This window comes from Salvelinus alpinus, chromosome 5 (genome assembly GCF_045679555.1).
Source record: "Salvelinus alpinus chromosome 5, SLU_Salpinus.1, whole genome shotgun sequence".
NCBI lineage: Eukaryota > Metazoa > Chordata > Actinopteri > Salmoniformes > Salmonidae > Salvelinus > Salvelinus alpinus.
Window position 1 is genome coordinate 81,087,769 of NC_092090.1, and position 21,817 is coordinate 81,109,585.

Consider the following 21,817-nt stretch of genomic DNA (forward strand, 5'->3'; position numbering starts at 1 on the left):
AAGCAGGAAAAGAAATGCCACAGTGAGCAATACATCAAGCTCAGATGTTTCACCACATATACTTTTCTATTTCTTAAGGTTGAAGATACTTATTGTGTAATTGGTTCTCTATATGTTGCTTTTGCTTCTGTTGAGTTTCACCTTATTCTGTGCAGTCCCAGTCTTGGATGTTTTGGTGAAGTGATGAGGTCTGTTTAAGATCTCATTCTCAAACTGTCTGTGATGGTCCACTTGGTTGCCTCTGTCAGCAATATGAATGCTTTTCAAACAGAAACAATCAAAACATACTTTTCTTTAAATATCTTTTATTGTAATAGCATCAAATCAATAAATGCAATTAAGTAAAGCGCTACTTATGTTCTGTCCCTTTCTTTTGAACCATCCCGCTGTTGTTCAATGACCATTGGGGTCATATATACATAATACATTCTTTTCAAATACTCTGGAGGCTATCCAGGATAGTGGTAGCAATTTATGAGTCATGACAACGCAATTCATATTAATGTGAAAGTCTATGGTTTTGGGCTGACAAGTCAGTGCTACTTCACAAATACATATGTAAATGTACATTTCAGCCAATGGCTACAAAGAGCGCAAATATTGGAGGCCATTAACAGTAATTAAACAATACATTTAAGGAACGAAGTATAAGGGCTTTGGAAAAGCTATAATTTTCATACAAATCTTACAATGTATTGTTACAAAATCGATTAACTAGCCTGCTAATATTGTTGCACTCTCTAAGTCTAGGGGTCTTAGTCTTAGTTACATGGTCTATAACCTGATTTAAGATGTGCATCTATGTGAGAAATCAGCGTATAAGGACTGTGTTGTATGTACATGTACCCAGAAGACAGCAACCTTACCTTAGGTCTAAGGCCAGCTCCTTCATGACCTCTTGGTTAGCCAGTCCAAGCAGATTTTTGATTGTTCAGAGGTGACAAAATAAATATATGCAAAAAACTAAAAACACGCCCAAGCAAAAGATTTTAAACAAAACCAAGGGCTCATGGTTACCAAGAAAAAACATCAGCCTAACGGCTCTAATAGCTGTCTCAATCCCGTTTCCTTGCACCTGTGCCCAATCAACACTTAATAAGGCCCCACAAGACTTCCTGGCTAAGCATTTGAACCAGGTTGCTGCTGCCCCCTGGGGATGAGGTGTGGAAGTGTGTGGTAGTGTGTTTGTCTATGTCCTAACAATAACCTTCCCCCATCTCATACCGATATATGTATAGAAATACAATTATATCAGACAATAATGTACATTGTATTTGCCCCAGCATATTCTTCTATTGGGACAATAAACAGTTTCATGCGATCATTTGAGCTGTAGTGAATAATGTGTTTCGGTTCAGAGTGCACCTTCCTGCAGTGGAGATAGGGAGAGGCCAAGATTGCTGTTGCTTGTTATAAGGCAGGATAGGCCAGGGCAGGGGAGGGAGGAAAGGCTTGGGGAGATAGCCAAGCTGCAGCTAGCACAGCCTCCAATACACATAGTGGTTGGTTGGTGTTACAGTACTGTAGGTGGACAACAGGTGATATGCTTCATAAAGTCTCTTTATGAGCTGCCCAGACAGTGCACAGTGAGTTAGCAGCATATCTCTACTATATAATGCGGTTGATCTATGAGAGGATCTGTCATCCTACTATCCACGTTTTCACACTGACAACACAATCTTGTTGTCTGGTCATATAATATCTTACAGTAGTATAAGCCTTTAATCCTAGATTCAAAGTTTCCAGTGCTTACAGTGAGGTCTACTGTTTAGTTATGTCTGTAAAAACAGTCATATCTGCTGTCTAGTTATGTCTGTAAAAACAGTCATATCTGCTGTCTAGTTATGTCTGTAAAAACAGTAATGTCTACTGTCTAGTTATGTCTGTAAAAACAGTAATGTCTACTGTCTAGTTATGTCTGTAAAAACAGTCATGTCTACTGTCTAGTTATGTCTGTAAAAACAGTAATGTCTACTGTCTAGTTATGTCTGTAAAAACAGTCATGTCTACTGTCTAGTTATGTCTGTAAAAACAGTAATGTCTACTGTCTAGTTATGTCTGTAAAAACAGTCATGTCTACTGTCTAGTTATGTCTGTAAAAACAGCCATGTCTACTGTTTAGTTATGTCTGTAAAACAGTAACGTCTACTGTCTAGTTATGTCTGTAAAAACAGTAACATCTACTGTCTAGTTATGTCTGTAAAAACAGTAACGTCTACTGTCTAGTTATGTCTGTAAAAACAGTAACGTCTACTGTCTAGTTATGTCTGTAAAAACAGTAATGTCTACTGTCTAGTTATGTCTGTAAAAACAGTCATGTCTACTGTCTAGTTATGTCTGTAAAAACAGTAACATCTACTGTCTAGTTATGTCTGTAAAAACAGTAACGTCTACTGTCTAGTTATGTCTGTAAAAACAGTCATGTCTACTGTCTAGTTATGTCTGTAAAAACAATAACATCTACTGTCTAGTTATGTCTGTAAAAACAGTAACGTCTACTGTCTAGTTATGTCTGTAAAAACAGTAACGTCTACTGTCTAGTTATGTCTGTAAAAACAGTAATGTCTACTGTCTAGTTATGTCTGTAAAAACAGTCATGTCTACTGTCTAGTTATGTCTCTAAAAACAGTAACGTCTACTGTCTAGTTATCTCTGTAAAAACAGTCATGTCTACTGTCTAGTTATGTCTGTAAAAACAGTAACGTCTACTGTCTAGTTATGTCTGTAAAAACAGTAACGTCTACTGTCTAGTTATGTCTGTAAAAACAGTCATGTCTACTGTCTAGTTATGTCTGTAAAAACAGTCATGTCTACTGTCCAGTTATGTCTGTAAAAACAGTCATGTCTACTGTCTAGTTATGTCTGTAAAAACAGTAACGTCTACTGTCTAGTTATGTCTGTAAAAACAGTCATGTCTACTGTCTAGTTATGTCTGTAAAAACAGTCATGTCTACTGTCTAGTTATGTCTGTAAAAACAGTAACGTCTGCTGTCTAGTTATGTCTGTAAAAACAGTAACGTCTACTGTCTAGTTATGTCTGTAAAAACAGTAACGTCTACTGTCTAGTTATGTCTGTTAAAACAGTAACGTCTGCTGTCTAGTTATGTCTGTAAAAACAGTAACGTCTACTGTCTAGTTATGTCTGTTAAAACAGTAACGTCTACTGTCTAGTTATGTCTGTAAAAACAGTAACGTCTGCTGTCTAGTTATGTCTGTAAAAACAGTAACGTCTACTGTCTAGTTATGTCTGTAAAAACAGTAACGTCTGCTGTCTAGTTATGTCTGTAAAAACAGTAACGTCTACTGTCTAGTTATGTCTGTAAAAACAAAAAGTACACATACACAAAAAGATAACTGTAAAAAAAAGACTGAAGGTGTGATATGCACACGACAAATGTTGTGTTGCCTCTCTGGAACAGCCATTTCCTAAACAGCAGATGGTTCCTGACCCTGGGAATGGGACACTGTGGTGGAGGAGGAGCTGTCGCCCTAAAAAAACGCTTCCTGCTTCACACGCTCTCTGTGTGTGTGTGTGTGCACATCTTTGAGTCTTTCATTCTGTATGTGGGGTGTATGTGTATGTGTGTGTGTGTGTGTATTCTATATGTGCAGTATTTGAGTGTGTGTCTATTTACATCATCTACAATATTTGTATGAGAGTGGATGCATCTATTGTGTGTATCTGTTTGTGGTATTCACTGTGCAATTCCGCTTTCTTCCCACCAGGTTATATGATAAATGTGATTTTGTGTCCAATTCCAAACATTCCATCAGCAGCCTGTTGTAACAGAAAAGTAACACAAAATGTATTATTCTATCAACATATTATGTCCAATATAATAGATTATTCTTTCTTTGCAAAAAAGAAAACTACAGACTAGACCTTGTAAAACCTCCATTATTGCCCCAACACAACATATTGGGTGGATTGAGTGTGTGTGGGTGCGTGCCTGCGTGCGTGTGTGTGTCTGTCTGTTTGTCTGTGTGTGTGTGTGTGTGTGCGTGTGCGTGAATGCGTATGTGTGTGTGCATACATGCGTGTGACACAGTCAAGCTGTGGGAGCAGGTGTTTGAGTGGATGATCGGCGGTAGCCTGATTGTCTAACTACTGAGGAAAATGATGTTTCCTATTGTTCTGACTGTCAACATCGGACCCCAAGTGCCACTCACACACCACCGATCAGGTGTTTGCCATAAAAGAGAAAACATTCAGCAAATCAAAGGACAAAATTTCACCTCTCTCCTTTCTGATGATTAGATTGAGACTATAAGGTTCTATCTGCATTTATTTTGTAAAAATGTAGTTATTGATATAGCCTTGTTCTGTTCGGTGTTCTCAACTTATATAGTACTCTAGATACCCAATTCATGTTGCTATGTTCAAAAGAATACACAATAAAAATTGCTGACACCCTTCAAACCGATTAGGATTCAGAACTTTAAAGCCAATTATCTCAGAATCCTCTTTTTTGCAGATAGAACCTTATAGTTCCAGGCTCTCGACATGGTGAAATGACCTGGCCCACTTCAAAAACCAAAAAAGAGCTGCCAATATGTTTACAAAACACACACCTGATGTTATTACATGTAGTCAAAATAATTGTACAATCAAAAATAATTTAAATCTGAAGAAAATATAGATACTAACAGAAGGGGATTAAATGATGACCAAATTGTCAGTAGACAATGTAACCTGGTTCCTTATTGTATGTGTGCCAGCCACATTATTTTTAATAAAGCAAGATGAAATGAAAGTCAGATTCAGCTGCCTAGGAAATGGTGCAAATACCTGAGGGCTTGAAAGCAGTCAGTTGAACCACCTGGTAAAGTAAAACAGACATGTTGATGTCTGGGAAATGGATCACAATTCGTAAAATACACAATGAACCATTTACAAGTGATGGTAGGCCAAATAAGAGGATAGAGTCTCTTTAGATGCATAATACCAAACATACCTGGTTTCCTGATGCTGGTTTCAAGGAGAAACTACTTTCTTTTCCAAAACTCTCTGAAAGACAAAAAGGCAAAATCTCACAGAGATGCATTTATTCACCTGGTACTAAAGGAGAAGTTTATCCAAAATCTAGAAACCAAGTGATTCCATACATTGAAACTAGTTCAGTGGAGTTGGCCCTCTCCCCCTCTCTCCCTGTAGTGCTGTACTGAAACAGCTGCAAAAGCAGTTCATCTGACTAGTGACGTTGCTGGATGCAGGCCTCGCTTTGCGCTGTTGCCAGTGAATTCATGATACCGAAATATGCAAATTGTGGACAAATTCATTGTTTTATTGAAAGCGTACTGCGGAATTAGCTATTTTTGTCAAAAGTATAATCGGTTTTGAGTCAGGAAATGTGTACTTTTCCACCCAAAACATTAGCGATTATTTTATATCATAATTTGATGTAGCCGTCTGACACAGCAGCGGAGATGGGTGCCTTAATCACAGATACAAGTTTTTGTGAAGACAGTGAAGTGAAGACTACGTTACACATTAGTTATACAAAGTAAACGACAACCTCCAAAAATGTCTGACGACCAAAAAAAGGCTACTGGAGGGGTGCTGATGGTGTCGTCGCCTGAGTATTCGGACGGAGAATTGAGGCAAATTGCAGCAGTAGCTGGATCACAGCCCCAACCCATCTCCAGGATCAACATAGACGGTGGTGCAGTTGTGACAATTTCGCTCCAATGCTGCAAAATAAAGAACGTTTGTGCTGCAGAGAGAATTCGAATAAATGACTACAATTCTTACAGACATGGAGGAACATAATGGTGATGAGAAGCAGTTGGTTTGCTTTTGTGACCAGAGGGATTTTGCTGCCCTCATAAACTCCGGTGTCCTGAAAATTTTTTTTATTCAAAAAACGAATTGGAGCGCACATCTGTTTCAGCTGTGCCAAATGGAGAGTTATCTAACGAGTAAGTAGCTAAACTTTACTTTATTGCATGACCGCGTATAATAAACCTATATGAGCAAGACCGTTAGTGGGTTTTACATTAGCCCAAAACACTATATATCATATGTTTATTTATCAAAATGTTTTTGGGATATTATATTCTGCAATGTAAGGTGACACATTTTATTTTTTATGTCTATTGTTTCTCAACCGCCCTGTCATAAATACATATTCTAACCTGTAGAGAACCCAGGTCTATATGTCTACATGATATGATGCAATGGTAATAACACAATAACAACACTTCGGACAGGCTAGTCTACTACCTCCAAAAGCTTTTGTTGTCTCCTTCTCTTCTCAAATGCGTCTTTGTATTTTGGCACTGCGCCATATCCATCCATGGAAATATAGTAGCAACAGCTGTATCTTTTAGTATCCTTCAGTTTCCTGTCCCCATCATTTCAGATTGCATATCTTATTCATATACATCCCCACTGAAGTGCTTGCTACACACATGTAGCAATGCAAGGTTGGCTGCAGGAGTATTTATATTATATTTACTATTTCGATTTGCTATTAACCTTCTTCTGCATCACTCCATATCTTTTATCGGAACACCGTGACATTTGGTGGCTTCTTCCCTTGATTTACTGTATAAAGTGCAGTCAGGGACCGGACATCAGCTTGCTCTTGCTGCCATCTCTTTTTCCACTTTGCATAACTAACTTTACCTGTGATTTGTCTAACTATTAACTTTGACACCAGGTTCTTTCTCACCCCTTAAAGAATTGAATTTGTGACATCAAGCTCCTTATAAGGGCATATTGTGACGTTTCTACATAGCACTGTCTACCCCATGAGGGCGCACATGCGCAGTTGTTAGCCATCGCCGCTGCTGTGGCAGTCGGCTAGATAAGATAATAATATAAAATAATCGCAAATATTTTAGGTTGAAATATACAACTTTCCTGACTCAAAACCGATAGTACCTTTGACAAAAATAGCTCATTCGGCAGTACGCTTTCAATAAAATAACACATTTCTGAATAATGAATTCACTGGCAACGGAGTAGAGCGAGGCCTGCATCCAGCACGAGTCACAAGTCACGTGACCCATTTTGCAACTGTTTAGTACAGCACTACAGGGAGAGAGAGGGGGAGAGGGCAAACTCCAAACTAAACTAGTTTCAATGTATGGAATCATTTGAGAGTTTTGGGTAAACTTTCCTTTAATGCCTTTAATGGCATTCATGTCAGGTTTGTTGAACACCTAAGTGTAATATCCAGACTGCATGACCCCTTGCACCACAACCCACCACTACCCAACCCTAACCCAACCCAGCCTACCCAAAACCAGACAACCTGACCCACCCCAACCCTCCACAGCCCCAATCCTCACTCCAACCCCAGAGCCACCCACCCCACTCTGGCCAGCCTCTCCTACCACTCTTGATGACCAGTGATGTGGAAGTGGTGCTGCCGGGGCCTGAGATGTCGCTGGTCTCTGGGCTGGAGGGAGGTGGCAGACTGTGGGTCCACGTCTGGGCTGGACCCCTCTGGGACGGCAGAAAGCTGATTGGCTGGGAACAGTTCTACAACCAATGAGATTGCATTGAGAAGTTTACAGGACGCCGACTGATTGTGTATTCAATACATGTTCATCCTGAATTAGCATAATGTTTTTCTCCAGGTTGAGAATAATCAAAATGTTAGTACGGATGTCGCTGTATGCTTTTTGTCTCACCGTGAAAGACAAGGCTTTCCTCTTCTCTTTGATCCTCTTTATGGCATTTCTGACCTTTAAGAAAAGCAGACAATACCCTCAGTAGCTTGTACTGCCACTAACGTGTTCAGCATTGTCAAATGGTTGGCATGCCACAGATAGACAACTGCATTCTGAGAGAAAGAAGCCCCGCTGAAACAGAGTTCTTAGAAAACATACCTCACTATTGTAAACCGCATACACCAGGAATATGTACAGGCCCTACAGGAAGGAAAAGACAGAAGACAATGTACAATATAGTGAGTTATTTCTATGGACCCTTCAACAGCCTAAGTATAGTTTGAGGATGATGAGGTTTACCTCCCCTCTCTCCGGATGAAGCCTCACAATAAATCTAAATTAACTAGCAGCTCTCTGAGGGTTACTCTGGGGCCATGGCCAGCTCATTCACATGAATTAACAACCATGCAGGAAGCTTATATGAGAGAGAGAGAGAGAAAGAGAGAGAGAGAGAGCGCACAGAGTAACACACAGAGAGAGAGAGAGATAGCGAAGGTAGAAAGAGAAAAATAGAGGGGAAGTGCAGAGTACCTCCATCTGATTTATAGGTCTTATCAGGAGTGTGATGGGAAGAGAGGTGGAGGTGAATCTGGCGAGGGGCCAGCCTTGAGCCCTGCCATGATCTGTCCTTCAAAGGTCCAGACTGAGCCACCCTTTCCCACACACTACACTGCTCCCGCGGCCCACCAATCGGCTTGTCTAGCCCATCTCTCTCGCGCTCGCTCTCTACAAACTTTTACAGATAAAGATCCTTGAAAGGATGGCTTTGCTCACCTGGAAAGCATTGAGAGCGATGAACACATAGGCCACCATCATGGATAGGTGCACCAGGACTCCACACAGCCAGGTAAGGCCCAGCACCGGCAGTAGAATAAGGACTGGTCGCGTCACAGCCCTGCAGAAGTCAGACTGTCAGTATAGTACACACACCCACTCACGCACCGACCCCCACACACACACTCTCCTGGCAGGACTCAGCTGATGCTGAATAGAAGTCCATTATGGGGTCTAGCTATTGTCACATACACACGCACGCACGCACGCACACACACACCACACACACATTGCATAACTGTACAAAATGTAGTTATTTGACAACCCCAGCTATACTTGATGCGAGTGTATTCAATTTAAATTAGTAAAAATAATAATAATAATCACATTATTACATTATTATCATGTATGCTCTGTGTCTCTGATTTGTTGTCGTCCTGCTGCACCTGGGCCAGGAGATTGAGTTCACGTTGAACTTTGTCTACAAGGACAAAGTGAGCAATTCCTGTTCTTCCTTAGCTTTTCTTTTCAATTTAGTCTTCTTTCCAAACTTGTGACATCTCATCACATTCTTACGGGGAACAGATAGACTGCGGAGGGGGCAGAGATGGCTTGCTTACTCCTTCACTCTCTTTACAAGGAAATGAAGAGGTGATGATTGAAAATAAATATCTCAATGAAATACTGTCTTGGTGTTCATAGATGTGCAGTGTGCACAATATCATTGTTTTATTTGTCTTGTCTCTGCATGTAGGCAGCTATATATGAGTATAGCATGTTTAGACCCTGTCTATATTGGGACAGGACTGAACCCTTTGCCCTGGTCCCTGTTTAGAGTCCACATTGACCAGACAATGAGCTCAGTGAAAAGCACACAGACCAACACACACCCACACAGTCTGCCTCTCCGTCTCTCTGTCTCGCTAGGACCAGGTGTTAGGCTGATAAGACCTATAACAACTCCCACTACTTCAGACTCAAACTACCTCATTCTCATACAGTTACAGTCTCTCTGTTTAGTTCAGTTAAGTTTGGCTGTGTGGATCGGTCACTTGTGAATTTGAAAATCACCTATTCCACAGATTGCGCTTCAAAAGAAAATTCCTCTGACAGCTCTCTGTCTCGTTGTATCGCACATATGAAAGATACCATGAAAAGCCACCAAGTGTTGGATGTTGGGTTTCAGAATCAAAATACTATGTATGTGTCCTAGGTTTGCATGTGCGTGAGAGAGCAGGAGAGTCAGGGAAAGAGGACGAGATATTGAATGAGAGCGAATGAGAGAGAGAGAGAGAGAGAGAGAGAGAGAGAGAGAGAGAGAAAGAGAGAGAGAGAGAGAGAGAGAAAGAGAGAGAAAAAGAGAGCTATAGTGTGGTGACTCACCAGGTCAGGTCGAAGGTATGGAGTTTAGATGCTGAACTGGGAGTGAGCATCTTTGCGCGACGACGAGCGCTGGACACTGTCACTATGACTACCCGGCAAAGCACCACTGCATTGACCTAGGAGTACACAAAGTCTTAGAACAACTGATGGACATGCCATATTGTTGCTGCATGACACATGTATGACACATAAATAATCATCACAGGTGAGCACACACACACACAAATGCAAATGCACACACACACACAAATGCACAAACACACAGTAAAGTGAAGTAACACAAGTAAAGCAAAGCTACATACGACCAAGATAAATAGAACAGGTCCCACAAAAGCCCAAATCATATCAGTCTCCACATTGAGCCAGCAGTGATTGTCTGCTTTGTACTTGTCCAAGGATATCGTCAAGGTTACACCAACAATCACAACAGGTAGACCTGCAAAAAGAAAGCAACAATATGATTTTTTAAAGGAATATAACACAGGAATGTCTTTAATGAAGAGAGTTGACATTGCTGTGTTACAGACACTGCAGTAGACATCATTCACCAGCCATTCTATTTAGTCTGAAAAAAGTGAACACCTCAGACAGCTGGCCAATAGATGAGCATCTTATAACACATCATCATGAGTGTGTTTAGCTATTTGAATAAATACACTCTTCCAATGTGGTCAGTAGGAACACAGCCTTTGGTCTAGATGAGTTGTGTTCCAGACAGCACTGTGCACAAACTGGGCTTGTAGGATATAGGCCAGTGTCTTGTGTGACTGGATGAGTCCTGTGTGGAGTGTATCAGGACATAGTGTTATTGCTGTAGTGTGTTTTACCCCAGCCGATGGAATAGTACATCTTCATCCTGCGGTCCTCGCTGATGTTGACAGACACCACCTTACTCCACAGCAGCAGCCCCTCCACCAGCATCCAGGAGAAGGAGGCCATGAAGAAAAAGTGCAGCAGGGCTGTCACCACCAGACACACCCCCTAGTGAACAGGAGGGACAAAGCATTGACACACTTGTCCGCCATTTAAGTAACACACATATAGTACCGTGGTCTAGAGAAGAGAATGGAGTCCTATCATACATTCAACGACCAAAGCAGATAAAAGCCTACAGGCACATGGATCTCTGACCCTATGCCCTCCTCTAGTTCATAGTACCCATAACCATACAGAGAATGGGATGTTTGAAGACAGACAGAGCTACTGTACGTAAAGAGTCCCACCTCGTTAGCAGAGGCCCAGTCACTGCACATTAGCAGCAGCTCAGCTATTCCCAGAGCCACGATCAGGTTCTTATGGACAGTGGTGCGGTCAGACTTAGGAACTCTGAACCCACACCAGGCCGGAGAGGGGAGAGGAGAGACAAAGAGATGATCAAGGTCAGACCAACATGCCTGTGAGTCAGTAATCATACATAAATACTAAACACAGCAGCAATGGGTCTGCTCAGCATGGTAAAGAAGACATATTGTACAGACAGAGCTAATCATTCAAACAAACACATGTCTTGTACCCTTCACATGCTAGTAGATTATTCCGTGAAGCAGAGCACCACTCACCCCACAGCAATGAAGAGGATGAAGGTGAAGAGTAGGCCACACAGAGACACTCCACAGCCAATGAACGTCATCACCTGGAGGGCTTTTTCATTCTCTGGACTCCTCTGACACACACACACATAGGTATTTATCAGAAACTATGCTGACTATAAGTGTCTGTGACTATTCTCTATTGAGTGCACTATTTCACAATGTGGAATGTGAGGACTTGTGGAGGATAGAATGGACCTTCACCTGGACTTCATAGACTTGCATCAGCAGGGCAAAGTTGGTGGTGTGGTTGCAGAAGCAGACAGTGGAGTCGTATTGTTTAGAGATGACCTCACATCCTCTAGTAGACCACCACCCCCCTGCCTCTGGCCTAGAGGGGGACAACAGTTTACACTTTCATCGCAATGTACGGTAACCTTTACACTAATGAATCAAACACTGATTTCTATTGATGTAATGGCAGAACATTTGCTGTCATTATACTTACATCAGATCAAAGTCCCAGAATGCACAGACTGGGTCATACACGGTCCCTACAGGATTCTAAAGGAATCAATGGAACAGGACATCCTTTCACACTTACAGTAAAGGACAGACTTATGGAGGAGAACAAGGGGCATATATCATATTCTCTGTGAGCGAGGCAGAGGTATATAGTGTATAGAGGAATATATTCCATGTGAGTGTGAGACTAACCTGAGCTCTGTGTTGGAGCTGGAAGCGTACAGCTATGCTGACAGGCTGTCCGTCACCCAGGACTGTAGTAGAGATGACAGAAGAGCCCAGGATGGTGCCCAGGTACCTGACACACATAGCACAGCACAGGCCATATGGGGACAGTCACACATAAGGCTGGATATCAACACTGGCTTATGCTCAGTAGGCACTAATGGGAAAAAAGTGTTCATGGAAAATGAAAAGTAATGTTCTTAATGGACTGATTCATATCTACAGTAATTCATGAAAAAAAGACTTGTCCTGTTGCAAATGATTTCTTCTCATTTCGTGCCTACTCAGTGTCACCATGGTCTAAAACAGTTCAGAGTTCTCGTCTTCCCTACCGCTGGATGCCATCGGTGACGATGGGAAACATGGTGATGTTCTCCTCTGAGTTGAAGAGAGGCCGCAGGGAACTGTACCACGTGTTCACCACAGTCACTATCTGGAAGCCTGCTCATACAACATCCACATAAACAACAACATCAACATCCACATAAAAAAACAACATCAACATCCACATAAACAACAACATCAACATTCACATAAACAAGAACATCAACATCCAGATAAACAACATCAACATCCACATAAACATCAACATCCACATAAACAACAACATCCACATAAACAACAACATCCACATAAACAACAACATCAACAGCCACATAAACAACACTTCTAAGAACACTAGACAGTTTAACAATGCAGCACAAAGTGGAAACAGAGCAATGTTATGTCTCATAATAGCCAGCTAATACAGATTGTGAATAGTTGTATGAAGTCAAGTGGTACTACAAATGGATGAAAACATCATGTCTGTACCATGCATTGACAAGTGTGTACCAGTACATACACTAAGAACACCTGCACTTTCCATGACATAGACTGACCAGGTGAATCTAGGTGAAAGCTATGATCCCTTATTGATGTCATCTGTTAAATCCACTTCAATCAGTGTAGATGAAGGAGAGGAGACAGGTTAAATAATAATTTTTAAGCCTTGAGACAACTAAGACATGGATTGTGTATGTGTGCCATTCGTTCATTCAGAGGGTGAATGGGCAAGACAAAATATGTAAGTGCCGTTGAATGGGGTATGGTAGTAGGTGCCAGGCGTACAGGTTTGTGTCAAGAACTGCAACACTGCTGGGTTTTTCACGCTCAACAGTTTCTTGTGTGTATCAAGAATGGTCCACCAACCAAAAGGACATCCAGCCAACTTGACACAACTGTGGGAAGCATTGGAGTCAACATGGGCCAGCATCCCTGTTGAAAGCGTTCGGGGGGGGGGGGGGGGTGCAACTTGCAACTCAATATTAGGAATGTGTTCTTCATGTTTTGTACACTCAGTGCTTGATAAATTCTTGGAATGTATTTTAAAATCCTGCTTCATCACTGTAGGTGTTTTAACTGTTAGAAGAATGCACGGTTGAGACTGTAAAGTAGTCAGCAGGCTATGATTGAAGGAGTTTATATTCTCATCTAGACACAGTACAGCTACAGACAGCACAGTTACAGACAGTACAGTGCTCTCAGGGATGTCTCTCACCGTTGTCATGGAGATCCTGCATGTTCTGTGTGGGGACTGAGATGCAGTCTATGTTGGTGTCGCTGTCCACCACTGGACCACAGAACTTAGACCCACTAGATTCCTCTCCCAGACTCTGCTGGTGGACCTCCAGCTCTGAATGACATAAATAACTGTTCTCAGTGGAATTAACTATAGAAAGAGGAATGGTTGTAGTCACAGCAGCACATCCTACAAAAAGTGCTAATGAGTAAACATGCAAAGGACAGAAAGGCCTGTACATGGTATGCTCCTACATGCAACCACCTGTGACCTGACGAAGACAGGTCCACTGCGGATAGGAAGGTTGTCATTAAAGGTGGTATAAGGAGCATACATAGTGTAGTGGGCAGGCCTAGCTGTCCTTTTTGTATTATAGTAAGAGGAACAGCTAAGTGCTCCATAGCGGTTGGTAAATTACGTTGTATTGTAGCAAGATGCCTGTGTTAGGCAATAGTAGGTCTAGAAGAACAAAGGAAAGAACAAGTATGAAGCTCATGTGGTGGGATCCAAAGAGGTCCAGGTTTCTCTGAATAGCAGTAGACGCATTACCCACATGAAAAAATACTATATTATAAACTGGGTGGTTCGAACCCTGAATGCTGATTGGTTGACTGCCGTGGTATATCAGACCATATACCATGGGTATGACAAAACATTTATTTAGACTATTCAAATTATATTGGTAACCAGTTTATAATAGCAATAAGGCACCTCGGGGGTTTGTGCTATATGGCCAATATACCACGGCTAAGGGCTGTATCCAGGCACTCCGCGTTGCCTCGTACATAAGAACAGACCTTAGCTGTGATATATTGGCCATATACCACACCCCCTCGTGCCTTATTGCTTAAGTATATTATGGTATAACTACTACAGTATTCACTGTAGTGCTTTTGTGGACTAAAGTCAGCAAAAAGTATTTACTGTAGCATACTGTAGTATTTACTCTTTACTATAGTATAAATAATGTAGTAAAGGAAAACTGTAGTATATAATATAGTAATTAATGTGGTGTTTTTGCAGATTGTACTATAGTGTAGTATTTACTGTAGTGTTTCTGCTGACATGACTGTAGTATTTACTATAGTGTTTTTGTTTTATTATCTTTGACATAGAAGTACAGGCTTTGTCCTTCAGGAAACCTACTGGAGAAATACTAAAAGAGCAACATGTCCAGAACCTGTAGGTAGGTTGGTACTGTAGGTAGGTAGGAGTGGGGTCTGAGCGCATAGTTCAGAGCTTCTGCTCTTTTCTATAACCTGTAGGTAACACAATATATGGTCTATACTTGGCATGTAGGTTTCTCACTTATGGGTGGCACAAATTGGGATTATGGGGTGGGGAATGGGCAGGGTACAGTATGTGCTAATTAGTATAGTATTCTACAGTATACTACAGTTTACTACATAATTCTATAGTAAGTACTGTAATATTCTATAGTATACTTTAGTATTTTGTTCATGTGGGTACGTACACAAAGCAATATCGAACCAATAAAAATGTTATTTCCAGAATTAGCCACTGGTAGATGTTATCGTTTCAATATTGCTTTGTGTAGTATGTCTGCCCACTCTCTCAGCCTTTCAGAAGCACACAGAACACACTGTAACAGTCTAGAGAATGTACTGTACTAAGTGACTTACTGATGCTGGAGCTGTGAATGAGCAGATGGTCGGTTTCTGCCATCAGCCGAGTGCTCAGACTGGTCACCATGCGGTCAATACTCTTGACCACAGTCATCGGTCCACTCACCACCTGGGGCACAGGGCAGGGATAAGGGTATGGGGTTCATCATAGCAATATACTGGTCATTGGTAGGGCCCTGACCACGTGACCTGACCAGGATATTAAGCCTATAACTAGGACACAGTTTGGTCAGCTGGTCAGGAGACTCCTGGCTGTAGTTATTGGAGAAGAGCAGACACTGTGAGTGAAGCAGTGCTACGTGGGTGAGGAAAGCCACAGTGTTTCAGTCCTCTAGCTGCTCTAATACATTCAGTCTGGCTATGCTGTGCTGCTGTGACCTTGAAGGGTAGAAAGGCCTGGGAGAGGGGAGGTGGGTGAAGTGGGGGAGGCGAGCGCTGCATCAATATGAACACTTATCATATGGCTACCACTAGGATACATAGACATATAGTATATATGTTCTACGTAATTGTTGTGGATGGGTCTGTTAACCATAAAAGCACACAGTGCTTCCTTTAAAGAACATTCAATATTGTCTTTAATGGATATTAAATAAAAATTGTTCAGAGATCATAATAGTCTGTGAAAAAGTGCTGCAGCAATATATAAATTAGACCTGTTTATTGTTACGCTAGATATAAATGGATTTAGAGCAGATTACATTTAGTGTATGTGCAATTAAGCTTTATCAAGATTCAACCTTATGTGTTCTGTACATGTACACTAACTAATTAAGCCAAGCGTAACCATTCATTTGATAGTTTCTCGGTCATTCACAGTATACATCTTACTGTCCTCTAGTGGAGATATGCTAAAATAATACTCCAGTAGTCATGTCTACATTCTTAACACCTTGTCTCTGCCTCCTTCTGTTCGCAGTCATTGCTGTAGCCTGCCACTCTGGTACCTGATGTAAACAGGGCTTCGTAAATCACTTTAAATAATTGATTGGTACCTGTTTGATGGCCTGCCACTTGGGGACGTTGTCCTGGCTGATGATGCTGTCAGCCACAGTGATGAAGGTGTGGCTGAGCTCCCCAGCGCTGTTGGTGGCCCGGCTGTGGTTCCCCTCCGTGGCCATGTCTGTGGGCACGTCTGCAGCCCGCACCAGCAGTTGGACCAGGGACAGCATGTCTCCAGGCTGCAGCCCCTCATTGGTGTCTTCCAGGGCCTGCCTGGACATGTTGAGCAGACTGGACACCTGACCCCAGCTCATCTGGCCCCCTGACTGCTCCCCAATCACACCCTCCACACCCTGATGAACACACACACACACACACACACACAAATACACACAAACACACACAAAGAGCAGAGGACGTAAAGGAAATCAAAATTTGTAGTTCAAAGAAAATTTGACATAATTTTCTGACAGAACAAAGTTAAATTGCTGTGTCAAGTTAAATAAGTTAGAGATCAATCATAAATGTCCTAATCCTGACAGGCAAACAGTGATTTATAGTAATCAGTCTTTACCTGTGTTCCATTGGAGAGCTGCATGAGGTGGTTCATGAAGGGACTGGGATGGGAGCTCTGAAACTCACTCAACCCCTTCATCTTAACATAGCGCTCTGTAACGGAGAGCCATGTGTCAGAAACAGTCCATGGTTCCTCTCTGATGTTTTGTTAGGGTATTTAGTCACAAACATTGTACAGAGTCACAACTATTCATGTTCAGTCATATCCCCTAGTGTGACGCTAAATTCATTTCACTAGTCAGTTCAGATATATACATGTTATTGTTGTACAGTAAAGAGTCATGTACTGTGATAGCCATGTTTGTTACAGTAGGTAAGTAATGGTCTAGGCCTATGTAGTGGCGGTCTAGGTAGTGGTTGACTCACCCCTGCTGGTCCTGCAGACGAAGGGGAGTGTGGTGGAGCAGTCTGCAGAGCTGTACAAGGGGAGCTGTTGGCTAGACCAGCCCTCTAGAGCCTTGCAGCCCTGCATCTCCCTCTGCCTGTGGACCCCTGCATCACAACACACAGACACACAGCATGAGACAGCTCCAGTAACTACATCATCCGTTTATTATTCTACTAAAGTTCATGGAAATACATTTAAATTACTTATTTGCGTCAAGTGAGCTCTTGATTTTGTAACACCTTTGTTTACTCCATGGTCCTCTAAGTATTTGGTTTAATTTAGCATGCTGTAGCATAACATGTTTTCAATCTAAAGCAATTTACATGTATAAGTAAAATACTATCATATTTTCATATTCATATTCAACAACCTTTGAAAAACACAGACAATTACTTGCAATTAATTTAACTGTGTTTGACATTTTTACTGAAAATGGCTGCCAACAAAAAGCCAGTCAACTTGTTACTCACAGAAATGGAATCCCTTCTTTTTCGTGACGGTTTAACGTTTTGTTGCTTTTCACTATTGAGTAGAGCTCCATTCTCTTCGTAAAGCACAGACCTCATACCTGCGTGAATCCCCCTCCTCTGCCCTCCACACGGCCTTTAGCCAGTGAACCAAGCTAACCAGTTTCCTCTCCCCCATGACTCTCTCTCAGACAGACATACTGGATGTGTTCAGGCAGACAGCCACTGGCTTAACTGGCCTCTTTTGAGGTAAATCACCCAGAACGATTCAACAACCAACTGACAGGGGACTGGGAACAATCACCACTGCCTCAGTATTGGATTAGTAATAGCTACGGATTGATCTGGAAGAAGGACAATAGGTTTGCAATAGAAAGCTCTATAAAGGTACCATATCAGAATTAAAAAGCTATGTGAAAGAAACAAAATACCTACATTCTGATTTTAAATCTGCAGGAGGCCACCCAAATAATGCATTCTGAATTTTGTGTGTGAACAAATCCTTCTTCAATGGAAAGTAGGCTACCTAACTAGGACTAAGAGACCACAAGGGGCATGTAAAACAAAATGGCTGACAGTAAGTTTAAATGGCCAAGATTCAACTGCCAAGATGACAATTAAACCAAACAAAAGATATATCAACATTGAATCAAAAGCACTGATAAAAAGCACATCCAATAAATATCAGATTACGGCTATATTTTATGTAGGGATCTCTCATTGTTGTGTGAGTGTTGGTGCAGTCTCACCTGGGCAGAACAGATTGGCTGACACCTCTCTTACCACTGGGTGACGGGTCATATTATCAATACTCCAGGTAAAGATAGCTTGCTGGGTCAAAGGTGAGCAGCCGTCCAGGGCACGGAACTGCCTCTGCTCCAAAGATGTGTCCCAGACGTTCAGATCTGTGATATTCCCTACGAAGGGTTCAGTGAAGTTCCCTCCAAATGAGTCCTGGTCCTGCCCCAGGATAAGTATGCCCTCTCCATGTATGTCCCTGGGGGTGTCAGTCCTGGAGCCCATGGCCCCTCTCTCCCCGTCCACATAGATAGCCCAGTGGCCGTCAGCCTTGCGCCAGGTAACACAGAGGTGGTGCCAGGCCCCATCGTTGAGGAAGGAGGCCTTGTAGGGGAGGTGCTGCCCATGAACAATGAGCGCCAGCAGTATGCGTCCTGTTCTGTCCACCTGCCCGCGCAGCTGGAACTCATTGGTGAAGACAGGTGCGGCATAGGAGTACATGGTGGACACCTGGTCCCAGTGGGGATCCCACTGCACGCGGACACACATGCTCACCGCTGGCAGGGCCGGGAACATCATGTTGACACGACCGTAGCCCTCCTGAGAATCCCTGGGAAAGTTCAGGGCTTGGAAGAGTATGTCTAACAGGTAGAGACAGAAGAAGATCATCACTCTCTATGCTGGCCTTGATCACAACACAACGCCAAGGTATCGATCATCATTTATAGACAACTTGATAGAGTGGAAGAGATTAATGCAATATGGCATCAAGACATAGGTGTTGTAGTTGCTAAACTCACACTGTTTGGCTAGTGCCAGAGGCCTGCTCGTTGGTCTGTTGGGGTCCCTGACCCACATGGGTCCATGCAGGCCTGCCCGCCTCTGGAGCTCCAGGGTTCCCTCCTCGTCTTCAGGCTGTCCCAGGGTGGTGAGGGAGCTGAACTGGCCGCTGCAGAAGCTCTCTGCCTGGGAGAGGTCCAGGGATACGTTGACCAGCTGGAACACCCAGTCTGATGTTTGATGGACCAGACTGCCCTCTGTCATTATGACCACAAAACCACAAATAGGCATGGATCACACTTTACAGGAACACCTCTATCATCTATTTGAGCAAATCTCTATGGAAACAACAGGGAAATGACATGATATCCTAAAGACATTCTAGCATCATACATCAGGTTGTAAGAGTTGCTGCCATGGCATTGAAAGTGATTGACAGTTCCAGAACTCACCGCCTGAGTCCATCGCTCCTTTGTCTGGCCCCGGCTGTGTTGGCTCACATTCACACAGCACCTACAATAGAGGAAACATTTACTCTGCTTTATTCTGTTGGCTAGGGCATAGACATGTAATATCCTTGATATGTACTTATCCAATGAACTCAGTATAGAAACAAGCAGAACCATGGAGTCAAATGAATAGTTGTGTTTAGCCTATGAAACGTATCAAATCTACCAATAAATGTATTAATTTCTACAGTAAAACGCTGAAAACAATGAATGGATTCATATTCCACATTATTTCATTTTATATATAAGAAAGGAATAGACATTACCACTATGCAACAGAGCAGAAGCCCAGACAGGAGGGCTCCAGTCATCTCTATGTCTCAGTGTTCCACAGCTGAAACAAAACACAATGCTAACTGGTCTCTGCCTTTCAGGAGACACTTCGGTTTCTTCAATGGATCATACTGTAGCCTCTATTCATATCAAAGACCAATACACCTCTGTTCAACAATACAATGACTAACACAGTGCAGAAACATACTGTATAAACAATATTTGAAGTATTATAGATATTATACTATATTTTGTGTATATTTCAAAGAGAACCACTTCAAATAAAATAGCGATAGGCTACATATCTTACCGTATAACACACATCAAAGTTACCCTAGACCCACACTGCAACAGGTGATGTCCCCTTTTAGTGTAACTGGGCTTACTGTAGACTCGTAGAGAACAGACTGCTCCGACTCCAGCTCTTACTGCCTAGTGCTACTCCAAGGCTGCTGTAACTCTCCTTTAATACTGAGGATCACTACTCTGATTTCCTACGTGTGCTCTGACCATTGTCCAGTCTAGTCAGTTCATCCACTGTCCAGCCGCTTTAGCCTCCAGTATCTCATGCCTGACTGGTCTCTATGGAGAAGTCTCTGCTGTGCATTGTGAGGAGCATCTGTTCGTTGCCTTTCTGTCCAACAGTCAACCTCTGCCTTCAGCCAGCCCCCCTCCCTAGCACCACCACCACCACCACACTCTTCAGCACCCTTGAATCAGTAGCATGCTTTGTCATGCAAATCGGGCCATTTTTTTTAGAACCCTACTTACGCAAGCAGTGCCAAGTGTTTGGCACGGAGAGTTCATCAAGACCTGCAGGGTGGCAAGCATTTCTGCACCATTCTTATTGTCTGCTGCTGCTTCTGCTATTTACTGTATACATCAAGGTACGCTACATGATGATAAGTATGTGGACACCTGCTCGTCGAACATCTCATTACAAAATCATGGGCATTAATATGGAGTTGGTCCCCGCTTTGCTGCTATAACAGCCTCCACTCTTCTGGGAAGGCTTTCCACTAGATGTTGGAACATTGCTGCGGGGACTTGCTTCCATCCAACCACAAGAGCATTAGTGAGGTGGAGCACGGATGTTGGGCGATTAGGCCTGGCTCGCAGTCAGCCTTCCAATTCATCCCAAAGGTGTTCGATGGGGTTGAGGTCAGGGCTCTGTGCAGGCCAGTCAAGTTCTCGACAAACCATTTCTGTATGGACCTTGCTTTGTGCACGGGGGCATAGTCATGCTGAAAAAGAAAGGGCCTTTCCCAAACTGTTGCCACAAAGTTGGAAGCACAGAATTGTCTAGAATGTCATTGTATGCTGTAGCGTTAAGATTTCCCTTCACTTGAACTAAGGAGCCTAGCCTGAACCATGAAATGCTTCCTCAGACCATTATTCTTCCTCCACCAAACTTTACAGTTGGCACTATGCATTGGGGCACGTAGCGTTCTCCTGGCATCCGCCAAACATTATTTTGTCCGTCGGACTGCCTGAAGCGTGATTCATCACTCCAGAGAACGCTCCAGAGTCCAATGGTGGTGAGCTTTACACCACTCCAGCCGACGCTTGGCATTGCACATGGTGATCTTAGGCTTGTGTGCGGCTGCTTGGCCGTTGAAAGCTACTTCGTTAAGCTCCCGACTAACAGTTGTTGTGTTGAAGTTGATTCCAGAGGCAGTTTGGAACGAGGTAGTAAGTGTTGCAACCAAGGACAGACGATTTTTACATGCTACGTGCTTCAGCATTCTGCGGCCCCATTCTATGAGCTTATGTGGCTTACCACTTCACCTTGTTGCTCCTAAATGTTTCCACTTCACAATA

General features: G+C 42.6%; 1 protein-coding gene across 2 annotated transcripts; it reads right to left on the minus strand.

The window, feature by feature from the left end:
* Positions 1-288: 288 nt before the first annotated feature.
* Positions 289-20,436, minus strand: LOC139576967 (adhesion G protein-coupled receptor D2-like). Of its 2 annotated transcripts, none has more exons than XM_071403630.1 (26): positions 20,307-20,436; positions 19,990-20,057; positions 19,667-19,727; positions 19,235-19,471; positions 18,446-19,075; positions 17,208-17,333; positions 16,840-16,934; positions 16,319-16,618; positions 15,321-15,432; positions 13,657-13,791; positions 12,449-12,557; positions 12,084-12,189; positions 11,875-11,930; positions 11,631-11,757; positions 11,397-11,500; positions 11,061-11,163; positions 10,665-10,818; positions 10,140-10,273; positions 9,838-9,953; positions 8,455-8,575; positions 7,840-7,881; positions 7,642-7,695; positions 7,342-7,489; positions 4,956-5,008; positions 4,790-4,820; positions 289-3,778 (listed from the first exon to the last, which is right to left on the minus strand). In XM_071403630.1, exons 2-26 carry the CDS (start codon positions 20,032-20,034, stop codon positions 3,771-3,773), a joined length of 3,207 nt encoding a protein of 1,068 aa, XP_071259731.1. In that variant the 5' UTR covers positions 20,035-20,057; positions 20,307-20,436; the 3' UTR covers positions 289-3,770. The 2 variants fall into 2 exon arrangements, with proteins under 2 accessions (XP_071259731.1, XP_071259730.1); XM_071403629.1 differs by having other exon boundaries at positions 7,318-7,489.
* Between the last annotated feature and the right edge of the window lie 1,381 nt (positions 20,437-21,817).